This window comes from Camelus bactrianus, chromosome 13, assembly GCF_048773025.1.
Source record: "Camelus bactrianus isolate YW-2024 breed Bactrian camel chromosome 13, ASM4877302v1, whole genome shotgun sequence".
Lineage (NCBI taxonomy): Eukaryota > Metazoa > Chordata > Mammalia > Artiodactyla > Camelidae > Camelus > Camelus bactrianus.
In genome coordinates this window covers 11,991,286-12,016,689 of record NC_133551.1, presented here as the reverse complement: position 1 = coordinate 12,016,689, position 25,404 = coordinate 11,991,286, and the positions used below count along the sequence as shown (strand labels likewise).

The 25,404-nt window shown below is 39.5% G+C and overlaps 1 protein-coding gene across 2 annotated transcripts in view; it reads right to left on the bottom strand.

The window, feature by feature from the left end:
• Positions 1-255: 255 nt before the first annotated feature.
• The window catches only part of LOC105082465 (guanylate-binding protein 1), a 46,601-nt gene continuing 21,452 nt past the window's right edge, over positions 256-25,404 (bottom strand). Inside the window, exons 2-13 of one of the 2 annotated variants that reach the window (XM_074376051.1) lie at positions 22,711-22,811; positions 12,716-12,854; positions 10,656-10,855; positions 8,666-8,793; positions 7,531-7,640; positions 6,739-6,935; positions 5,915-6,157; positions 4,781-5,061; positions 3,843-4,055; positions 2,965-3,067; positions 2,535-2,728; positions 256-1,408 (exon numbers count right to left, since the gene is read on the bottom strand). In XM_074376051.1, the coding sequence (XP_074232152.1) occupies positions 1,295-1,408; positions 2,535-2,728; positions 2,965-3,067; positions 3,843-4,055; positions 4,781-5,061; positions 5,915-6,157; positions 6,739-6,935; positions 7,531-7,640; positions 8,666-8,793; positions 10,656-10,845 (1,773 nt within the window). In that variant the 5' untranslated portion in view covers positions 10,846-10,855; positions 12,716-12,854; positions 22,711-22,811 and the 3' untranslated portion in view covers positions 256-1,294. Of the gene's footprint in view, positions 1,409-2,534; positions 2,729-2,964; positions 3,068-3,842; positions 4,056-4,780; positions 5,062-5,914; positions 6,158-6,738; positions 6,936-7,530; positions 7,641-8,665; positions 8,794-10,655; positions 10,856-12,715; positions 13,116-22,710; positions 22,812-25,404 lie in introns of those variants that run through there. The other variant, XM_074376052.1, reaches the window with a different exon arrangement.

Genomic DNA, 25,404 nt, shown 5'->3' with positions numbered 1-25,404 from the left:
CAAACTATGGCTTGTGAGTGCCACCTGTTTCTGAAAACAATGTTTTATCGGAAGACAGCCATGCCCATCCATTTACGTATCGTCTGTGGTTGCTTTGTGGCAGAGTTGACTAGTTGGGCCAGAAACTGCATGGCTCACAGAGGCCATGAAGTGTTACCATCCAGTCTTTTACCGTAAAGTTAGCCAAACCTTACGGCTATATAGACTAAAACCTTATTTTCTGGTGGAAAACATAAAAAATCAGAAACATAAAGCTCAGTGAAGCATAATTTATTTCCAGCTTGAAAACAATTCTTAACCTCCTTAAGAAGCAGCAACCACTTAGGAATTTTAACAATTGTGAGAAAGTCCATATATACCAGGTAATACCGAGAGTGTTGTTTTACTGGTCAAAAATGTCAAAAAAGAACCCATAATCTCTTGGGGGAAAATAAGCAGGCTTTCAAGTACGACTGTGAAGAACTGGGAAAAGACAGCCTAAACTTCAGGGTTACAAACAATCTCATAATTCAGTTAGCTCAGTTTCCTAACACGGTATCTGTCACCATTTAAAGTTCGTCTTTGCAAACTGTAAATTGCTGGGAACACACAATGCATAATCGCCTTCCTGTTACTATGTTTAGTCCAGTGTCACTTACCTAAAGTTCTAAAGAGCCCCATTAAAACTGTAATCTGGGTGAACTGAGTAAGAAGGGAAAGTTGCTTCTCCAGCACCTTTATTTATGACCTAACTCCTACTCATGCCAATGGTTTCTTCCATCTTCCTATGGAAATTCTGTAGCAATTTGAGAGCTCTATATAAGGTGATTTGCTTTAGCGTGGAATCCACTAGTGAGCACTGACTATTCCCAGTGCCCAGGAATGACACCATCACCCACAGACTGAGCAGTCCAGAAACAATGGTGCACTATATATTGCCTTCACTAAGAAGCTAGAATGGTTGTCCCTGATATGGGAACCTGTTGTGCACTTGGCCAAACTCATGCTCAACTATGTCCCAAGATTTTTACCTGAGACTTTACCTGGTCATCTAGAAGAAGAAGCTCCTGAGTGGTACCAGCTTATGATACCTCCAGGGTTGGCAAGAGGTGAGATGCATCCACGTTACACGGTTTACAATACTGTGAGGAAGATAGACGTGATTTCACCTATTACTGCATGACTTCGGAAATTTTCATGTTAAAAAATATAAGACCTAATTATTATCAAGTGTGGTGACACTTTTTCTAGATTCTAAACTGCTTGAGGAATGCCTTGGCTAAGAGTGACCAGGAGACTGCTATTCTTCAGTTCTTTATATTAGGACACAACTTGGTCTTTCTTCCATCTTCTGCTGCAGCTTCTGTATTTCATTCTGAAGCTGTTTGTTCTCATTTCGGAATCCTTCTTTTAGTAGTCGGGCCTGTTCCTAAAAAGGTACAAATGGAGACTGAATAAAGTGTAGTGTTAAGTAAGTGTCTTAATTTCTATCTAGTGTCCACATTCATGGATTTAAAAAATATTTGATTTCTTCTTGAAAGTTTCTCTACTGTACTTTTCATTATACAATCTCTTGGGCCTTCTAGCTCTGTGATCACTTTTCCTGAGTCTCCTTCATTTAGTTAAGAAAGATTTTTGTCTTCTGTTTCTCAATATGTTGATAAACCTAAATTACCAGTCCTAATTTTTCTCCCAATATTGTGTACCACCTTTGTGTGCAATCTTAATGATATGTTTAGCTTCAAATCCTGTTTATGGATTTAGACTATTTTATACACACACGTACACACATAGAGAAATAAATAATTTTCAAAATCTGATAAAGTATCTGAATCTTAGATCAGGGAATTTGATCTAAGCTTCCACATCTTGGTGGCAGGGGCAGCAAAATACAGGCAAGGTAAGGGAATCAGGGCCCCATAAAGAGTATAGTGGATTTCTGCACATAATTCCCAGCTCAACACGTACTAGGAGCAGGGCCTAGAAAACACGTAGGAGTAACACACTGACACACAGGTGTGAGAGTTAAGGAGCCCCTCTGCTTATAAAGGTTCTCTGAGAGCTGAAAGTCATACTAGGTGTGACAGAAAAAAAAGTTAAAAAGATTCCTCTTAAGTGGTGCAGATAGTTCAGACATCTCATCAAGCTGTGTGACCCTATAAAAGTTGTTTAATATTTTCTGAACCTCTGTTTCATCTCCTGGGTAACAGAGACATGGCAGTTTTTGCTTCATATACGATTAAGCAAGATCAGAGATGAGGCGTTTTTTATAATGTGTAGCAGGTAATAGCTACCACTGATCGAAGGATATACTGAGAACGGACTGGGTGTGACATAACTGCAAAACAAAAACAAAAACAAAAACACAAAACCTTTGAATAACCAGACGTTGGCAGGGGCCAGTTTGGGTAGGCAGATGGGGATTAAAAAGTACAGGTGAGCAAGCGAGGTCCTTCTTCTGGGGTTCGTGTCCTCACTGCCACGGCAAATTTGTGATCAGGGAGAGGGGAGAGAAGACAGAGTAACAGGAACCTTGCGGCGATGCAGTTAATTACCTCAAGTTTAAGAGAGAGGGTTCTCTCTTGCTCTTTCCGCAGCTGCGCCCTGTCGTTCTCCATCTTCTCCGTCAGCTGCCTCACGTGTTCCTGATGACTCTTTTCTTTTTGTTCCATCATCTGCTGATTCTTTATTTGCATTTCCTCCAGCATTTTTGTTGCAGCCTGTGCTGCTTCTGCTTTCGCACGTTCCACTGTCAGGAGGAAAGGGAGAAAGAAACATGTATGTGGGTGACCATATTGCTTCTTTCTTCCGTGTGCACTGATCTGGCATTGTTGCTACTGACTGCGTACACCCGGCGCGGAAATGACTTCAGCAAGTAAGAGGCATCTTATGTCATCCCACTATAGTTCAAGGATTGTAGGTTCATCCAGTTATTTGAAGTTTATGGGCTTCTGGGGCTATCTGGTCTCTTGATTCGCTCCTCACCTTCAATCAACTTTTCCTTCTCTGAGAGAGTCTGGTCTGTCTGAAGAATTGCGTCAGTCACAGACTCCTTGGACTTCAAGTATTCCTGAAGAACCTCTTCAGCCTAGGACCCAGAGAAAATGGAGTAAATAGTAGGAAATGGCTGTGAGCACTTACTTGCCCACCATCTTTCCCTCTAAGAGTTGCTCCTCTTGGCCCTGGTGTGCCCGGTGGTCAAGATTCTCAGTCACCGGGGTGAGCACGAGCTCCAGGCTGGCCAGGCTTGGCCCCCTACTGAGCAGAATCCTTTATCACGGACTGAGATAGACACAGAGATGCTCTGTTCTTTTTGACCGAGGACTCTAATTTTGGGGCTGTGGGTGCTGTGGTCCCAATGGGGTGAGCACGCTGGAGAGTGAAGCCACCGTGGACAAAGTGGATCAGAAGAAAGAGGGTGAGGAGGAGAATGGGAGAGAGGGAAGTGTGGGCTTAAGTGGAGCAACAGACAGTGAGATATGCGATGACATTATTTGAAATCTTGGCTACATCGATCCTTCAAGCAGGTTGATAGCTGAACTGATGAATTACCATTTTTGCTGAAGCAACTATCATTGGGTTTCTGTCTCTTGTGACATAAAGATCCAGCTGTAATAGTGGTCTACAAGAAATACCTGCTGATTAATCTGATAATCCAGTTTCTAACTTGATTGTGAATTGAGTGCACTCTCTCGGGTGAGCATATAGGCTGCATCTGGTATAACAGGCTCCCTGTCCGTGGTTACTGAATTAGAGCAGGAATGCTGTCAGCCCTGTACGTGCGCATCCATGTGCAGTACGCTTAGTCCCATTGGTGTTTCAAGGAGGCGTGTCAGCAGCTTCCCAGAACCAATCCCGGTTACCTGTATTCCCTTCCTGGGCTCCTGGTCATACTGTTTCTTCAGCTCCTGTATCTTCTCCATGAAAAGACGATACCCTCCTGGTTTAGAATAAACCCCCTGTTTTACACCTTCTTCTAGAGGAGTGAAAATATCCTTAAGTAATGCTTTGCAACGGTCTGATGATTCTTTAAGATTCTGTTTACAAAAGTCATCTCGCTTTTTGTTTAGCTGGGCCTTTAATGTAAAAATAGGAAGTAAGCAAAGTAGGGAAAAGATGTTAGCTTGACCTCAGAATTTCTGGAAAGGCTCCTCCCCACCGCCAGAAAAAGCTCTGTGACCCCTAGAGAAACTTGCAGGCACTCAGCCGGGCCGTATCCTTCCTCCTGATCCTGACTTTCTACAAGTCCCTTTCTGCTTGGAAGTGGAGTTCAGAGCAGAGATTACTAGCTTTACCCTACGCCTTTGGGGATAAACTTACGCGTTATGAATTGGACCAGTGATTAAATGTGAAATAAATGGGGCTCAACATAAGCCTGCTCAAGATAAGTGAGACTACAGTTTTCTTTGCTTTTGTCTACAATATCATGTCAGCCTGATAACAATGAGCATGTAATTGGATCAGAAGCTCTGATGGTTACTTATATGCATGTAATTAAATTAGAGTGAAGATTAGATTACTCATGAAAGAAAGAAATTTTCAGTCCATCATAATTAAGTCTACCATAATAAAACTGGTTCCTCTTTTTAAATAACAAATAGTGGTTGTCACCATTTAAAAGTCTGGGTAAAATTGCTTTTGCCAAAATAAGCACCCATTTCATTTTCTAGTAGTACTTTGCTTTCCAAGAGCCTAATCTGTATAAACTTGAGAAAAAAATGACTGCTAATTTCTTTTGAAATAAATGGTCTACATCTTTGAAGGAACTCCTGCCTCTCATAAATCAGAAGAGCAAATATACCGCTAATTTTTTCTGGAACACTTGGTCCACATCCTTAAAAGAGTTCTTCATGAAGACTGTGATGGCCTCTCTCTCACAGGCCCTGTGCAGGTCCAGGAGCTCCTGGAGGGTTTCCGTGGGCAGCTGCACCTTCTGGTCCATCTGCTGGTCATAGTGGGCAATTGCCTTTTGCACTGCGGCCGAGTTCTCGATCTCAGCCAAGGCCAGGACTGCGTTCTCCATGCAGGGAAGATCCCCACTGCTGATGGCACTGACATAGGTCAGCACCAGGGTCTCCAGACCTACGAATAAGGAACAAATGATGACGTTTATTGTAGGTGGGATGAGTAAAGATTCTATTCTGTGTGATCCTGACCATGTCTATTACCAACCGTTTGCCTTAACAGCATCCATGTCCTCAGCATCACCTGGAAACTTGCTAAAAATGCAGACTCTCAGCCTCTGCCCCAGTTCAACTGAATTAGACCGTCCTCTTTGACAAGATCCTCAGGCGGTATGTATGCACATGGAAGACTGAGAACCTCTGTTGTAGATAGCATAGGCCTGTGTTTACTGAGTGCATTCACCTTACTCCCAAGCACTGTTAGGACAGAAACCATACATCTCTCATTGAAGTCTGTATCATCAGCCGTGGTAAGTCCATGGGAAACCCTGGATGAATATGTGGGGAACAATTCTAAAGGAGTCCTCCTTGCTTTTTGTAGCAAAGCATTAACCAGCAGAGCTTTCTGGGATGATGGAAGTGCTCTGTATGTGCTATCCAGTAAGGTAGACACTAGCCACTTGTAGAGATGAGCCCTTGAGATACAGCTGTGTGATCATTATGTTAAACTTCTTTCATTTTAACTTAGATTTAAATTTCAATAGCCACACCTGTCTAGTGACAGCCATACTGGACAGGGCAGGTCCAGCGTCTAGGACACTAAGCTCTTAGAGCTTTTTCCCTTTGGCCTTTCCTATCTTTTCTCACCTAAGAAATCTGAGTGATAAGGTCTATTAGAAATGTTGGTGCCATCTAGAACTTAATATGCTGATAGCAGTAGGTTTGCATTTTTCAAAGCTGAAAACTAAGGGGATGTTATACACTGTCCTTTAGTCTTAACAGCGAGAGGGAAGACTGGGAAGAGGACTCACGTGGTCCGTTGACCTTGATGCCTCCTGACAGAGTCTTAGTTTTGGAATTGCTAAAGATGTAGGCGCAGAAGAGTGCAGCTTGGTGCACGAATTCAGAGTCCAGCTCATCATCACGCAGTTCTTCAAGCCGGCTAAGCTGCTTCCTCTGAGTGGGTCGATCAAAGATAAAGCATTTCTTGTTTGGGAAGAACTTCCGGATACAGAGTCGAGGCAGATTAAACATTTTATATTTTTCACTGGTACCTGGAGGAAGATAAAAGAGAATTTGCCTAATATAGGGGCTTACACACTTTTTCTGAATATTTTAGGCATTTGCAAGCCAGATGGTCTTTTTTCAAAGTACTCTATCTGCCATCACAGCAGGAATGCGGCCTTAGATAATCTATAAGTGAAGGGGCATAGCTGTTTTCCAGTAAAACCCTATTTACAAAGACAGCTGGCCGGCTGGATTGGCCATCATTTGACTGTGGGCTGTAGTCTGCCAACCCCTGGACTAATGCACTGTTCATGCTTTTATTTAATTTCTTCAAATACATGACCATTCTACTCCATACTCTGGCTAATTACAGCATCACAAGCCCTAAGAAGATCATATCAATCTAGGCACAGCACAGGGAAAGGTAAAAGAAAAAGCAACTCTTTCTTAGAACAAGAGAAAATAGTTCAAAATCAAATGTATTAGTTCAGGTATTAAACGAACTCTCAGGTTAAGTAATGGCCCCCGAGAAGAAATAGAAAACATAAATACAAGAAAACTGGATAGAAAACTAAAGAATGATAGTTTTGGGTGCTGACCTCATTTACCAGTTCTCAGTCCCCTTTACCTTTCTTCAGCTTGAGTGAATTCTCCAGGTACTCGTCTGGTGTGATACACTGCCCATCTGTTTCCAAGTCTAGGGAGAAATCCCTCAGCGTCCACACAAAGTCTGGAAAGAAGCTCACAAAGTCAGCTGAATCCTCAACCCCGTCCTCCTCAGGGGAGGATTTTGCCCTGATTCTATCTGTCAGCTCTGTCACATAGCTGAGCAGCAAATTCAGGAAAACTGGCATAAAAGAAGAGTGTCGCCTCTCCTACGGTAGTTCCACATATACAAAACTGTCGTTTTGCATTTGTCCTTTCTTTTTTTAACGGACACAAACTACTCTACATAAAGTAGACAGGCAACAAGGATTTACTGTAAAACACAGGAAACCACATTCAACGTCCTGCAATCACCCCCAATGGAAAATAATATGAAAACAACCACATATACACCTGACTATCGTTGCTGTACACCTGGAACTATCAATGTTGTAAGTCAACTATACTTCAACTTTTTAAAAAGCCTTGACATGCTCCAAAGGGCCCATGCTATTTTGGCACTGCCAGTTTGCTGCCAGGGACATCTGGAGGGGGCTCTTCACCTGGGGAGCAATGCTAGGCTTACCACCTTTGTTCTTAACCCAAGTATCAATCCTTCAGTGGGTACATAGGACTTTTTTCCCTGCCCTTGAATTATTTTTTATGTTTCTCTTTTTGGGTCTGATTCTCCAGGATTCACAGTTAGGCAGCTATCTTTTTTAAATACAGGCCTCCCCTCTGAATGTGATACTGTTCTGGACCCCAAAAAGGATACTGTAGTTGGTCCATGGCCTGCTGGGTAATGGTTCCCATACTATTGTATACAAACGTGCTGCTTAGCAGTATTGCTAGGGCAAAGATCCAGGAGTCATTCTGGTTGTCACCCTGGGAATCAGAACACATTTGGGCCAAGATTATATTTCATTGTCATGGCACTTTCCAGATCAGCAGGAGTAAAAGATTGTTCCTTTAATTAGAGGTTTTTTAATTTATTTTTTCAGACTAATGACCTATAAAAGGAAACCAAATCTAAGCAAAAATGATTGTCAGGAGGACTTGAACTTCGTTTCATCTATTTATTTATTTTTAGAGGAGGTACTGGGGACTGAACCCAGGGCCTTGTGCATGCCAGGCATGCGCTCTACCACTTGAGCCACATCCTCCCCCAGGGCTTGAACTTTGAATAGTTTTCTGATTGGGATTTTTCGTTTACACTAATTCTGAATAGACCCTCTTAAGATGATTGATAGATAATTGCAAAACAAATACTCAATGTTGTTAGACTTTGTAAGACCTTAAGTATTTAAATTTAAATTTTTCTCTTCATTTTTACAGAAAATTGTCTTAATATAAGAATAATAATACTTGGATCAATCATTCAGCAATTATTATGCACCTAACACTTCCCACTACTTACCTTATGCAATATTGAAAATAATACTATGAGGCAAATGTAGACTTGTTATATGTGTTTTACAGATCAGAAAGCTGAGCTTAAAAGAGGTCAAATAACTTGTGATGGTCACTGCGTTATTGACAGAGTTTAAATTTAAAGCCAGGGATGTGGGATAGAACCTGATCCCTTAACTAAAGTTCTTTGCAGGATAAGAGTCCTTATGCTGATTTTGTTTGTGCTACCTTTATGCATCTGAGTTCACTGGCGTAGCCTATAACCAGCCTATCATTAATAATTAGAATACTCTCTACTGACCACTATGCTCTGCTTCTAGGGTTCTGCCTAATGAATATTTTCCTGACCCATAGTTGTTAAGATTGGTCTCATGGCACATACACAGAAATGAAAAAAAAAACATGATTGAGTGCAAGCTCTTATTTAAAGAAAAATTAAATCTTGTAGAGACTATTCAGAGATGGGGGGCTTATTCCAAAACTGAATCCTCAATGCTTACCTTCTCCACATCCCCCAGGCCCTCAGTGTCAAGCAGAACTAGAGTGCGGTTTGGCTTCTGGGGGTGAGGCACACACCACATCCAGATGCCCTTGGTGTGAGACTGCACCGTGGAGCCCAGGGAGAAGCCTGAGAGGGGGCGTGGGGAGAAAAGAGGTGGAATTGTAATATCAGGAGGTTCTGGAATTTGAGATAAAATTAATAAAATCAAGTTTAGGACAGAGAACTGAAACCACAACCAGTATTTATCTTACTTACAATCAAAGAAGCAGGGAAGTTAAGATATCAATCAACACACTAGAAATAGAAGGAAACTAACTCAACACAAGAAAGGTGCTGTATGCAACATTAGACTCAATGGTGAAAGACAGAAAGCTTTCCTTCTGCAAAAATTAACCAAAATGGATCAAAGGCCTAGAATGTATCAGCAAAACTATAAAACTAAAAGGAAACATACGTGAAATGCTTCACAATATCGGATTTGGCAATGATTTCTTAGATATGACACCAAAAGCATAAGCAACAATAAAAATAGACAAGTTGTCCTTCATCAAAACTAAAACTTTTGTGTATTAAAGGACACCATCAACACAGTTAAATAGGTAACAAATGGGAAAAAAATATTTGCTAGTCATCAATGTGTTAAGGGATCGATATCCAGAATATATAAAGAATTCCTACAAAAAACAAAAAAGCAAATTAAAAAAACAAACAAATTAAAAAATGAGCAAAGGACCTAAATAAGCAATTCTCCAAAGAAATTATTCAAAAGACTAATAAACACATGAAAAGACACTCAGCATCACTAGTCATTAGGGAAGTACAAATCAAAGCCACAATATCTTATAATAACATATAATGGAAAATAAGCTGATTAAAATATATAACTGAATCACTTTGCTGTATACCTGAAAATAACACAATATTGTGAATCAACTGTACTTAAAAAAAAAAGACAGAGCAGCCAAACATGTATTGTAGATCTTATGTGAATCCTGAAAGTTAACTGACATGTATATGAAAATTGGAAAATGTAAAACTGAATGAATATTTGATAATATTGGAAAATTATTAATTTAGAAAACCACAGTGAGATACTTCAGACCCATTAGGAAGGCCAAAAAAATCAGAAAATACCAAGTGTTGATAAGGATATAGAGATTAGAACCCTTGTGCATTTCTGGTGGGAAAGTAAATGGTAATGTTTCTGGGGAAAAGTTATGGTGATTTCTTAAAAAATTAAACATAGAATTACCATATGATCCAACAATTCCACTTCTTGGTATATACCCAAAGTACATGAAAGCAGGGACTTGAACAGATACTTGTAACCCCATGTTCTTAGCAATGTTATTCATAAGAGCCAAAAGGTGGAAGTAACCAAGATGTCCATTCACAGATAAATGGATAAACAAATTGATATGCACATACAATTATTCAGCCTTAAAAAGGAAGAGAATTTGACACATGCTACAACATTGATGAACCTTGAAGATATGATGCTAAGTGAGATAAGCCATCACAAAAGGGAATATAATGTATGAGTCCTCTTACATGAGACTCTGAGGGCAGTCAGATTTATAGACAGCATGTAGAAAGATGTTGTCAAGGGCTGGAGTTATTGTTTATTGGGGTACAGAGTTTCTGTTCAGGGAAACTCATGGAGATGGATGGTGGTGATGTTTGCACAACAGTGTGAATTTACTCAATGCCACAGAACTTAAAAATGGTTACAGTGGTCAATTTATGTTATGCATATCTTACAACAGTTAAAAAAAAAGGATAGAAAAAAGACAAAATGCAAAATGCAAAGAGGCATGAGCTGATTCTTTCAGATCATAGTGAAGAAATGAGCATACCTGTGATTTGAAAGTGAGCTTTCAATATTCCTCCCCATCTCTAACTTCCTCTCTTCCTATCACCGTCCTGAATGCTTGGAGTGTGGGTGGACAGAAGGGACTCAGGGAGACTCTGCTGGTGTCCTCACTTACCCTTGCTCTTCCCAGCCAGCTTGTTCATCAGGTAGGATTTGCCTGTGCGGTAGAGGCCCACGATGGCCACCACCACCACTGGCTGCGTGATGGCAGACAGGATGGTCAGAGCTTTCGGATTAGCCACCAGTCGTCCATTAGTGTTCTCAATGAGGCACAAGGGTTCTGGCATGTGGATCGCTGAAGCCATGTTCCCTTGTCTGCAAGCAAAGAGATGGGATGAATTAGAATTTTTAGTCTAAACGGATCAAGAACTTCCACCAGGTTACTTTGCATTCAGAAGGAAGGTCATAAAATTCCCCAACATGGCCAAAAGTTTTGGGTCAATCCTGAGATAGAAGGAGGAAAGATCTGTATCATTTTAGAAAGTTACAGAAGTATTATCAAACTAGTCCATTAAAAATATTGATACCACAGTGATTTATGAACAAAATCTTTCATTTAGTTTATCATGGAAAACTTTCCTTTAGGATTCTCATTAAAAATTTTATAGTAGACATTAAGTGGAAAGTAAAATTGGATTTAGAGGAATTTGTTGTACATCCTACCTATGTGTGAGAAATTCAGTCGTGTTTATTCACTAACCCTTACTAGCAATAAAGACTTTCATGAATAAATGTTCCATCATTTGATGTACGTCTTTGAACAATTTCCAGAGATTTTGAATGTGTCCCCACCCCCCACCTACAAGTTAATGCTTATTTTTGCTGGAATGAGAGTCCAAAACTTCTCACACTGCTATCTTGGAAGTGGAACCAATATCACTTACTATTGCAAATTTTATAAAAATGTATGACCTTGTGAATCACGAGGCTAGGGACCCTTTCGAAGCCTTGGTGTGGGCTTGTGTGAGCAGGGGTGCTGACACTTAGACTTGATTAGCTTCCCAATAAATCAGCCTCCAGCTGAGGGGGGGTAAACTGCACAATTCTAATCACTGCACGTTGCTAAAACTCATGTTTGTGCATATATGTGTGTGTGGTGTAATGGAACAAAAGACAACGGAATAAAGATTAGAAGATCAGGAGGCAGATCAGGAGAGCAAGAGAGAAAGTTGCTCAGAGGACATACCTATTTTTCCAGCCATACACTTCCAAGTTTTCTGTTTCTTCTTTTTTTCCCTTTTGGTAGAGGAGAAGGAGAAGCAGGAAAAGGAGAAAGAGGGGTAGGGGAGAGGGTCGCGGAGGGGAGAGGTGGCAGGGAGCTGAAAAGAAGAGAGAAAGCTGTCAGACAAGTGGGTGATGAGGAAGCAGGCACCTAGCCAAGGAGTTGAGGGGAAGAGTTTCCAGAAGGCAGGATCAAAACTCCTTGACAGCACAGAAGGGACAAAGGAAACAAAGATGGTGCCTTTAGTGCTGCCCCACCGTGGATTCTTTAAGGAGGAAACTTTTTAGCAAAGCAGTGGGGGCTGAATTCAGTGCCTAATGGGTAGGGAGTGAGTTGGCACCAAGAAGCTGGACCTAGTGAACCCGCACTATTTCTAAAAGCAGTTCTTTGAAATGAAGTTCAAATACACGATTGAGGAGTGCGGTCTCTTCATGAATCTACACCTTTCACTTTGGTTTCAGGGTTTTTTCTTTGTCTTTAGCAATGTGAGTGTTGTTTTCCTGCTTCTCATTTACTATTCTTTCCTTCTCATGAAAATAACTTATTTATAGCCCCTTCAGTTCCTTAGCTGCAGGCAGATCAGTATTGAGCGAGTTCCATCAAAGACAGCAGTAAATTAATCATGTTCCCAGTCAGCTCACACAGCACCAGCAAAGAAGAAGACAGTCCTCATGCATTTCAAGCTCTTAGGTTAAGCCCCACGTCCTAGGTGCTTAATCCCACACCAGCACGGTGATGACACAGGGCAGACAGCAGGGCTCCATCTGACCTCATGGCGCACGGCATGCTCAGCTGCAGCCGACCTTGATGCTGGTCATTTTTTAGAAAACTAGCTGACCTTTATAAATCCCTTCCCACCCCGCACCAGTTGTAACATGGGCTCCTTTCCCCAAGGAGAGCTCCTTCAGCCCTGGAGCGAGAGCTGCTCTGAGGACAAAGCAGAGAGGTCTTACCTGTTTTCTTCTCAGTTCTGCGACTTCTCTGTCTCTCGCGAGGTGGTTAGCCTTTTATCTCACCCACCCAAAGTCATGGAGCGCTCCTGACTTCTTTTAGAGTGCTGACAGTCAGCAGTAAAGCAAGCTCTGTTATAGACTTCAAATAAAATGAAATTGAAAGCATTGAGTACAAAGCAATGACTCACCAACCATAAAAGGAATTTTTGGAAGCTATGCTCATAGGAGGGTACATGGATTGGGCACAAGTTCTCAACTAGAACTTTCACATTATCTTTTTTTTTTTTTTAAAGATATCTTAGAAACCATTTGCTGTTTAAAGAGTGGCTATTAGATATTTAAATATAATGGAATGTATTTCAGGATTGGGGGTCAGTTTGAGAAAGCCAGAAGGAGGAAGCATATTAAATTTTAGTTTTAATTTCCTTAAATAATGGACACACCTACAGTGAACTTGGCTCCTCATTGACGCATATGGTGAGGAAAAGGACATGTCTTGTACATTCATGAACACACAGTACCTGGAACGGAATACCCCATGCACAGGCAGGAAGGGGCGCCAAGTATCGCACACGTGTTCCAGGCTCAGCACTGACGGCGCTACATGGGTTCAGTAACTCACATCTCATAACAAACATTTCCCCACCATTTTACAGAAACTGAGGCACAGAGAGAGTTAATGTCTTGTCCCAAATCACAGTACTGTAAATGATCTCACCAAATCATTCTTGATCCCAAACCCTCTTGTTAAACCAGTTCACTGCACTGCCTTTCTGTGTTTGTGGGGTAAACAGCAACAGAAGGAGCTGCTTTATTTTTTGACTGTTCTCTAAGAGTTACATTTATTACATGCCTCGCTCAATCCTAACTACAACTGTGCAAAATAAGTGGCGTCGTCTCCATCTTATAGTGAAAACAATGAGGCTTACAAACAGTGAGGCCTACAAACAAACAATGAGGGAGGGTAAACAGCATGCCTGTTCAAATTCACTAAGCAAGTCATCCATGTGGGGTGTGAATCTGAAACCCTGTTTACCCTTAAATTGTTTTGCCTTTTCTCCCCCTTGACAATGAATAGAGAAGTGAGAAGGAAAGGAGATATTTATAAGGTTCTCTCCTGATCCCACAGTACACCTGGAAGTCTGTGTCTGAAATTTAAGTAATGAAATTGAATACTCTTTCCTTTCCCACTTTGCTATTATCTTTTTAAATGTCTGAGTAAGGAGCATTTTAATTTGCTTTGAAAAATATGGTTTATCTGGGTCTTTCAGTTGCTGGAACACACCCAGATTCTTCCTGCCTGAGCAGTCTGTGTACAGTGATTTTCTGCATCTGAAACTTTCCCCTGGTCTTGGCAGGACTGGCTTCTTATTCTACTGCTCTCAGTGAAATGGCATCTTCTCACTGAAGTCTTCCATGAACCATTGTCAATCTCCATCCCATCACCTTGGTTTTTCTTCCTTTTCCCTCTTGATTACCTGCAAATGAAGCTCGTAAGAACATGGACCTCATGTATTCACGGTGTATCTTCAGCCATTAAAACAGGGCTTGGCAGAGAGTATAAGCTCAATGGATATCATGTGTGACTAAATATAAAATGACCCCAAATATGACAGAAAACCCACATTATTGCCAATTTGAAATGTAGAAGAAATAATAAAATACGTATGTAAAGCATTTATTTGTTAATTTAGTTACACACATTTAAAACTATACATTTTATGTATATGTAATACTAATGTATTGTTTTTTCTTACTCACATTGTATAAAATGACATTTCAATTGAAATTTAGTTGCCGTACAATATTGTATTATTGTCCGGTGTCCTATGTAATGATTTGACAGGTGTCCACATTATGGTGATCACCCCAATAAGTTTGTAACCATTTATCCCCATACAAAGTTATTAAAATGTTATTGACCATGTTCTTATGCTGTATATTAAATCTCTGTGGTTTATGCCTTTTGTAAGTGGAGGTTGGTACCTCCTAACCCCCTTCACCGCTTTGCCCACCGTGGCTCTGTATTTGCAAAAGTAGACGGAATCACTGGGGATTTAACCTTACTGACTATACTAACAATGACATTGTGATTAGTCATTTTATAAATGGGAAGTCTCTGGCTCTCCTCTGCTTTTTCTCACGAGAAGGGATTTTCTGGTGTTGAATAAGGACAACTTGCAACTATTTTATTGAACACATGCCAGTTGAAAGTGAAAGCAAGCTTTTCATTTCTCGGAAACTGACTAGAGATTAGGAAAACAGCTCTTTCCTGATCAGCACAGAGTGCGCAGCTGCGGCTTTTTTTAAATGTCAGGCTGCTTGAACTATTTTCTGGGCAAGTTTTCTCTTGGCAGTTTTCTAGGGAGGTTTTCTCTAAATGCTGGTTGTGAGCTATAATTCCTCACTTTCCAGTGTACTTGGAGTTGCAGGGTCTAGAATGCTTGCATTCCTTTAAGAGATAGTCGCAGATCAAGTTAATTTGCATGTTGGTATTATTACATTAAAACTTCACATATGTATACATGCCCAGTGGTTTTAAATGTTGTCCAGAGTTATAGGTCCCAAGAATAGACTTTGAACTTCAGGTGTGGGATGTTTTTATATTAAGCTGCTTTTCACACAAAGAACTTCATGCAGCACCAAGTTCTCATTTATTCAGCTGGGGTCACTAAGTCTCACATACAACGGAGCCAAGACCAGCAGATTAGGAACAGAATCCGCAGTATACATGTGTGTTTAGAAAGCATACGTACTGTGTGCACCTGTGCTAGGTGCTCAGGGGGTATGAAGATCAATTAGACGCAGTCATTGCCCTAAGACCGACTTAATGTAGTGAGTGGGATTGACGTGCACTCAGTTAATAGAAAGTTTCATCGACTGTACCAAATATGCCACACGGTGAGGGGTGCTGAGGGTAGGGGAGTATTTATGTGTGCGTGCGGAGGGCTACGTGCGACCTCTCTGTATTTTCTGCTCAATTCTGTTGTGAACCTGAAACTGCTCTAAAAGAATAAAGTCTATTAAAAAGATAAAAATAAAAGGAAAAGAATGGAAAGGAGAGGGAGGGGGGAGCACCGATTACTGAAGCGGCTAGTCTCAATAGCTCAAATGGAAACTTTCACCCACGGGGAATTTATTTTGATGTCAGTTATATGAAATGGATTGTATTGTAGTTTGAAAACAATGGCCTGACGGTTGTTCCTTTTCATATTTAAATTTCTTTCTTAACTATCTATTCTGCCCTGCCTATCCTAATGAACTCAGTACTATGCTTTAAATGACGATATATTTTGTTTCAGTACTGTAGTGAATTTTTTTCCAATGTATGTTTTGGCTCCTCTGACCAACCAATCCTTAGTGAAAAGTAGGATCACTTCGTGAAATTCCTTCAGAATTGGGATTATATTGGATATAACAGGCAAATACAAACTGACTTATAAATACTATTTTTAGGTCATTGCTTTCATTTTGGAGCATAGCTTGTTGCTTCATTTAAAACCCCTTTTTAGTTCTCCAGCATTATTGTGTAGTTTTCTCTATTTCTCTTCAAATTCAAATTGTTATAATTGCCTTACTGTTTTTCCTTTTTAATTGGAGTTAAAAAACAGATAACACAAACTTTACCATCCTAACTATTTTAAGTGTACACATTAAATATAGTTAAATGTTAATTATATTCACGTCATTGTGGAACAGATCTGTAGAGATATTTCACCCTGCAAAACTGAAACTCTATACCCACTGAGCACCCCCATTACCCTCTCACTCCAGCCCTTGACAACCACCAGTTCCTATCAGTTTGACTACCTTATATAGCTCATATAAGTGTAACAAAAAAGTATTGCTCTTTTTGTAACTAGTTTATTTTATTTAGAATAGTACCTTGATTGTTAATCTGTGTGGTACCATGTGACAAGATTTTTCTTTTTTAAGGCTAACATTTCATTGTATGCTTATACAATATTTTCTTTATCTATTTATCTGTTGGATTCTAATATAGCAGAATCTCTGGGTCATATGGTAACTCTATTTGAAATTTTTGAAGATTCACTGTACAGTTTTCCATAGTTGCTGCATAATTTTTCATTTCTACTCACATTTCACAAGAGTTCCAATTTTTCCATATGCTCACCAATATTTGTTTTTTCCTTTCTCTCTTTCTTCTTTCTCCTTTTCTTTCTTTCTCTGTCTTTCTCTCTTTCTTTCTTTTCTTTCTCTCTTTTTCTTTCTCTTTCTTTCTTTCTTCTTTCTCTCTTTCTCTCTTTCCTTTCTTTCTTGAGAGTGGCCATCCTAATTAGTGAGAGGTGATATCTTATTGTAGTTTGGACTTTAGATTTGCATTTCCCTAAGGATTAGTGATGTTGAACATCTTTTCATATGCTTGTTAGCTATTTGTTTATCTTCTTTGGAGAAAGATAAAGCTTTGATCCTTTAAAAACTGGATTATTTGGTTTTTGTTGTGAATTGTAGGAGTTCTTTATATTCTAGATACTTGTCTCCTACCAGATATATGATTTGCAAATATTTTCTCTCATTCTGTAAGTTGCATTTTTACCCTGTTGATTGTTTCCTTTGATGAACAGAATTTTTAAAATGACAGACCAGTGTCCTTGATGTATGTTGATGTGAAAATCCTCTACAAAAAACTATGAGACAAAATTCAGTAGCATATTAAAAGAAGTACATACCATGACCAAATGTGTATTGTACCTGCAATTAAAGGATTGTTCAACATAGGAAAATCAATCAATGTGACATACCATGTAACAGAATAAAGGGCAAAAACCACATGATCATCTCAAGTGATGGACAAAAAGCATTGGACTAAATTCAACACCCTTTCCCGATAAAAAATACTCAGTAAAATGGGAACACCAGGAAACTACCTCCACATAATAAAGTCTATATATGTAAAACCCACATGTAACATCTCACTCAGAGGTGAAAGACAAACCTTTCAGTAAAAGATCAGGAATAAGGCAACAGTGACCACTTGGCCACTTCTATTCAACATAGTACTGGAAGTCCCAGATAAAGCAATTAGAGAAGAAAACTGAAAGGCATCCACTTCAGAAAGGAACAAGTAAAACTATTCCTGTTTACAAAGGGCGTAGTCTTATATGAAAAAAATTGTAAAGACTTCACCAAAAAAACCTCTGTTATAAGTAATAAATGAATTCAGCAATTTTGTAGGACATAAAATCAACATGTAAAAATCAATTGCATTTTTATACACTAACAATAAAACCAATCCAAAAAGGAAATTAAGAAAACAATCTCATTATAATACATCAAAAAGAATAAACTAATAAATTATTGTATATGAATATAAAAACAATTAATAAAATTAAACCCAGAAGGCAAAAGACTTATACACTGAAAAGCACAAAACTTTGATAAAAGAAATTTTAAATGACAAATAAATGGAAGACATTCCATGTTCATGATTATAAGACTTAATATTGCTTAAATGTCCATACTACCCAACACGATCTACAGATTCAATGCAATCTCTATCAAAAGCCCAATGGTGTCTTTTTCAGAAACATTAAAAGCCAACCTAAAATTCACATGGACTCTCGAGGGAATAGCCCTGGCAATCTTGAAAAAGAATCAAGTTGGAGGACTCACACTTCCTTGTTTTGTAGTATCTTTGTCTGACTTTGGGATCAGGTACTGCTTGCCTCATAGAATGAATTTGGAAGTGATCCCTCCTCCAGTTTTTTTGGAGGGCTTCAAGGGGATTGATGCTAATTGTTCTTCATTTCTTACTTTCCCATCAACAGGGCACAAGTGTTCCCTTTTCTCTATGTTATTGGCCAACACTTATTATTTGTTGGCTTCTTGATATTAGCTGTTCTGATAGATATGAGGTGATACTATGGTTTTGATTTGCATTTCTCTGATGATTTGTGATGTTGAGCATCTTTTTATGTGTCTGTTGGACATCTGTACATCATCTTTGGAAAAATGTCTATTCAAATCCTCATTTTTAATCAGGTTATTTGGTTCTTAGATGTTAAGTTGTATGAGTTCTTTCTATATTTTGGATACTAACCCCTTATCAGATATATCATTTGCAAAACTTCTCCCATTCAGTAGGTGGCCTATTGTTTTGTGGATAGTTTTCATTGCTGTGCAGGAGCTTTTTAGTTTGATGTCATCCCTTTTGTTTCCTTTTCCTTTGTATTTCCCGGCTGAGGACATATGTAGATAGTTCTGCAGTTCAATATGGAAAAATGCCTTACATTCGTATATTTTTAGTTTCCCCAGAACTATTGCCCACACTAACATTCAGTGATTATCAGAAGTACCCTAATAGAAGAAAAACTGAAAACTGAGAGAAAATGTTTGATGATCTGACAAATTTTTAAAATTTGTTGTTGGTTACGATTGCTTTGTATATTTAAATAAATATTTACTTCTTGATTTTTATTTCTGCATCTTTGAAAGTGGACTTCCAAAATATAAAAATGCAGCCCCTCCCCCAAGTTCTGCATCCAGCCCAATGAAAACCAATGGAAGAATGAGCCTCTAAATGATAGTGATTATTTTGACCTATAAAATTATGTTTTATAAATGTACACTCACACCTAAGTGTGGGGCACCTTTGGACATGAGAGCTCTTTCTGACTTGGGCTCCAGGACAGGCCTGAATGTTACTGTTTGAAGTGACCCCCACATTAGTCAGAGGGCTGGAAGCAGTGGGGAACATGAGAATGTTGCTTAGCATGTCATAGACTAAAGGGACATGCAAGTCTCTCGGTGTCATGAAACGTCCCTCTCACCAAGATGAAAGAGTACAATGTAGAGCCGCCCTCAGAGGTGGGACTGGGTCGGAACAGGGAGGTCCTCAGACATCTCACCGTTTGCTCTCTTCCTGTCAACATGTAAACAAGAAGTGTCCTCTTCTTCCTGTTAAATACATTAGTCCTGGATAGGTAGCTTGCTCTAGGTGCTACGTGCGTCCTCCCCTTCCACGTGGAGACAAACTGCTTTCTGCGTCACTTCTCCCTTCTTTAATGGTTACCCTGCCATCCAATCTGTGTCCTGTTCCCATCATTTCACTAAATCTGTCCTTGTCAAGTTTGCTGATCACCTTCATTGGACTCCTTCTCAGAATACACTGCATATAATCCAACACTCAACAATCTCTATCCCATTTCCTAAGAATTTCATCCCTTGCTTATTTTTCTCCAGATCACACTCCATCATCTAACACACATACGGACTTTTCTTTTCTTTTTTTTTTTTTTTTTTGGAAATTACCTGATGACTCAAGTAGACAAGAGCTGTTCACTTTGTTCACTTCTGGATCCTGAGCCCTTAGAACTGTGCCCAGCACAAGGTAGGGACTCCACAAATATTGGTTGAATTAATGGGACATCACATTTTCCTGGAACTCCGAGAACCTTTTCTGGCCACTTCTCTCACCTCCTTCATGTCCCATCCCACCTCTGCTGACCCCTGAAATGTTAGTGTTCTCAAGGCTCCGGCACACATCCTTTGCTTTTCTCATTCTATCCATTTTACACATCATGTGGGCATCACTAACACATAAGTAGTTTGGTTGTCTAACAAATCCTGTCCACTTAGCTGGGCATTCGGGCCTCATTATGGATTCTGCAACTAGGTTTTGAGACTCAATCCTCACTCCTCCACTATGGGAAACCTGTTTCAGGCCTGCACCAGGGTGAGAGCTCAATGCTCTCCTTCCTCTGATGGCAGCTTCCTCACTGAATTGTCCTCCTCTTAGGATGACACAGGTAAGGAAGCAGAAGTGCTACGTGAAGGTGACCAGGAATATAGATTTGTCACCTCCTCCCTCTCACATATTCTGCTTATGAATGCATGTTTTATCTTTCTTCTTGCCCATCAGATAAAATTATACAAGTTAACAGAGGTTACCTTAATTCTGTACTGCTATGGCATCTAGTTTCTAAAGGTATGTGGTGAATTAGGGACAAAACATGTTTCTTGAGAAAATTCTTAGTATATAATTAAGACTGGAACTCCTGTCTTGGCCAAAGTAGAAGCAACTCCCCTTCCTGTTGGGCTGTTACTTTCTTACAAGTCTAATCCCTGTGGTCCCTGGGCCACCTGCACCATCTGCTGTCACTGTAGGCTGTCTGCTTCTCCTCCCTTGCAGGCTTACATCCGGGCTGTACAGTGAGATCTGAACCCGGGACATCTAGATGTGTTATAGACCCCATTCCTTCAAACCCTGGTCCTTTTAGACACAGATGGCCTGGACAGTGAGGATCATGGGAAAATCATCTTTGCTCTTGACTTTTAATTTGCCATGTTAATTCAACTTTTGTGACATATTCCTGCAAAATGTAAAACTAAATTATAGATAATGAAGTTAAATTCTCTTACTTTAAACATATTTCTGTGATCAGTACAAATAGATTTCTATTTCAGGGCAACATTTTCATCTCATATTTAACACTGTGAAGAATAACACAATTTAGTAAATATTTTATTTAACAGGTGAATCCAGGGCTTTGTATGAAGTCCTATAGACACTACCATGAGGAAGGTAATGGACCAGAGGCTAGTTGGTGGGACAACAGTACAAAGCATGATCAGTAAAGGATGCCATGGATGCAGCCCAATTGGACATGTAGACGAAGTTTCATGGTGAGACAACATCTAAACTGTAACCTATGAGGTCGATGGGAGATACCAGTTAAAATGTGTGGAGTTATGAGGTTGGATATAAGAGCTTTGAAAACAGGATTCCAATGAAGGAATATACTTAAATTGCATTCATTCACAGAACTAGAACAAATCATAATAAAATTTATATGGAATCACAGAAGACCCAGAATTGCCAAAGCATTACTGAAGAAAAATAATGTGGCTGGAGGAATAACCCTCCCAGACTTCAGACAATACTACAGAGTTACAGTAAGCAAAACAGCATGGTATTGGTACAAAAACAGACATAAGGATCAATGCAATAGAATAGAGAACCCAGAAATGAACCTGCAATGTTTTAGTCAATTTACTTTAGACAAAGGAAGCAAGAACATACAATGGAATAAAGACAGTCTCTTCAGCAACTCGTGTTGGGAAAACTGGACAGCAGCATGTAAATCAGTAAAGGTAGAACACTCCCTCACACCATACACAAAAATAAACTCAAAATGGATTGAAGACTTAAATATAAGACAAGACACAATAGACCTCCTCAAAGAAAATATAAGCAAAACATTACCTCACATACATCTCAGCAATATTCTCCTAGTGCAGTCTACTAAAGCAATACAAATACAAGCAAAAATAAAGAAGTGGGACCTAATTATACTTACAAGCTGTTGTACAGCCAAGAAAACCATAAGCAAAACAAAACAACAACCTACAGAATGGGACAAACTATTTGCAAATGATGAAACTGACAAAGGCTTGATCTCCAGAATACATAAGCAGCTCTTACAACTTAATAGGAAAAAAAGAAACAACCCAATCCACAAATGGGCAGAAGACCTAAACAAGCAGTTCTCCAATGAAGACATACAAATTATCAATAGGCACATGAAAAAAATGCTCTATATCACTAATTATGAGAGAAATGCAAATCGAAGCTACAATGAGGTATCACCTAACACCAATGAGAATGGCCATCATTCAAAAGTCCACAAATGATAAATGCTGGAGAGGCTGTGAAGCAAGGTAACCCTCCTATAATGTTACACCATTGTTGGGAATGCAGTTTGGTGCAGCCACTGTGGAAAACAGTATGGAGCTTCCTCAAAAGACTAGGAATAGACTTACCATATGACCCAGCAATCCCACTCCTGGGCTATATCCAGAAGGAACCCTAATTCGAAAAGACACCCACACCCCAATGTTCACAGCAGCACTACTTACAATAACCAAGACATGGAAACAACCTAAATGTCCATCGACAGATAACTGGATAAAGAAGATGTGATATATTTATGCAATGAAATACTATTCAGCTATAAAAAATGACAACATATTACCATTTGCAGCAACATGGATGTCTCTGGAGAAGGTCATTCTAAGAGAAGTAAGCCAGAAAGAGAAAGAAAAATACCATGTGATATCACTCATATGTGGAATCCTAAAAAAGAAAAAACAAAAAAGACAAATGAACTTAAATATAAAAGAGAAATAGACTCACAGACATAGAATACAAACTTGTGGTTGCCAGGAGGGATTAAGGTGGGAACGGATAGACTGGGAGTTGGAGATTTACAGGTAATGACAGGTATATATAGAACAGAGAAACAAGTTTATACTGCATAGCACAGGGAACTATATTCATGATCTTGTAGTAGCTCATGGTGAAAAAGAATCTGAAAATGAATATATGAGTATTCATGTACGACTGAAAATTTGTGCTATACACCAGCAATTGACACAACATTGTGAGCTGACTATAAGTCAATTAAAAAGACAATAAATTGTATTTAGTAAAGCTTTAGCTGCACTAGAAATATTCATAAAGGTTTGGGTCTAAGTTTTGGGCTTTGAAGATTGATTCTTCACTGACTTCTAAAAAGCATGAGCTTGACCGAAGGAAAATATAGTAAATGTGATAATTTAAGGTACACTGACTTTCTCTGTTAGGTGAAATCGATAATTTTGATATTACTCGAGTCAGAGTCTACACTGAAAGTAGGACCAGCAGATTGGAGACTCCCATTATTGAAAAAAAGGGAGGGGGAGGATTTAGAAATTCTAAATTAAAGTTATTTTTAATTTAAAAATTGGAAAAAGTTTTCAATTATATTTAAAATTTTCAGTATAAAGTCTAAAACTTAGATGGGCTCAATGTTGAAATAGATTGTACCTTGACCTAAGCTTATTTTTATCTGACTGCATTTGTTTAGGGGACCAAGATATATGAAACTGTAACTGACTGGTGGAGATAGAGCTGCTTGCTAATCTCAGCACTTGCAGTGGGATCTGGGTGGTGTCTAATTCCGTGTGCCCAGCCTTCAGGGTTCTTCACATCATGCCCTAACTCTCCTTGTCTCTCACTCCCACAGAGCGATCCACTGCCTCAGCCAAATGTCATAACTCTACCACACTTTTCACGTGACGGTGCTTTTAACAGTTCTGACTTGGCTTGTGTTGGTCCTTCCGCCTGCACGATCCTCTCATCTCCACTGATCTACATTCTACCAGTTCTGTAGTGCCCAGCTATTTCCCCTACTGCCATCATTTCTTATTCAGATGTAGACTCCTCTTGCTCTGTCTTCAAAACATATTTGTTTTTGTTAACTGAATTTACTCCTTTGTCTTTTACACTATAGCTTTGGTTCCACTGCTGGCAGAGATGATAAACTTGGTCACAGTTTTTTGTTTATTTTAGTGGTCTGCCCATCCAGAAAGTCATTTTCTTGAGGACAAGGACTGTCACATGGAAATTTGCATAAACATAACTAAATACACTGCCCGGTATTTAGCAGACACCCAATGAATTGTTGTTGAATTGAATCAAATAGCATTGTGTTTCCAATATTGCCATGATAGATAAAATTTGCTAAAGATATAATGCCCTACTTATTAGTTCACACCTATGTACTAGACCTTGTACAAATGAATTAAATAGTGATTGAATGAATGAATGAAAGGAGAACAAAGTTCTTAGCCCCTTGCTCTAATACACTTTCTAGGGTGACTCTAAGAATGACTCGTGGACCCTTGCACTGGCCGTGCTTCTGAGTAGCAATTTTGCCTACAGTAGCATGGGCACCATCAAGCAGGTGGACCAAACCTCCAAGTTTTACTGAGATCACAGTTATGGCAACTGAGACTGTTTCCTTTTTCCTGGGACTCAGTCATCATGGTTGGAAAGGGGACACTAGGCGAAAGTTAATATTTATAAAAATTTTTTATCAGATCTGAAAATTAACAGTGTAGAACTCTTCTCCTTCCTTAAGCTCAGTTCCTAGCTCTGTGACTCAATTAACACAGCCAATTAGGGCAAAACCTTCCTTGACACTTGATGAAGTAGGAGATTCCACCGAGTTTTTATATTTTTCCCCAGGTTTTGCTGGGACTCTCTGGATTTCACCCTGGAGATGAAAATAGATGGACACCCCATCAATGAAAATGAGTACCGGAAGATGCTTTGAAGCTGCTTCCAGGTACCAGAGATAGCCTGGGTGGTGGCTGGTTTAGTAGTGGATAGGATCACGTGAGCACCATCACTCAGAACTTGACTTCAATCACAATTGACCCTGGACTGAGAACCGTGCTAATAGTGGTGATGGTTAAGTGGCAACTGGTGACTGATATTCTTGGGTTATTGCTTGTAAAACTCCTGTGCTGGATAAGCTCACTGAAGAAAATTGTACTAGTTAGGGTTTTCCAGAAAAACAGAATACACACACAAACACACACACACACATAGAGATATTATGTATAGGAATTATATATAATTATAAGAGTTATAAGAATTGGCTCATGCAATTATAAAGGCCAAGTAGTACCACAATCTGTCTGCAAGCTGGAGAACCAAGAAAGTCACTGGTGTTATTCAGTCTGAGTCTGAAGGCCTGAGACCAGGGATTGGATGATGTCCACCCACATTCATGAAAGTGGATCTTTTTACTCTATTGAATCAAACATTAATCCCTCCAGAAACCCCCTCACAGACGTACTCAGAAATAATGTTTTACCAGCTCTCTGGGTATCCCTTAGCT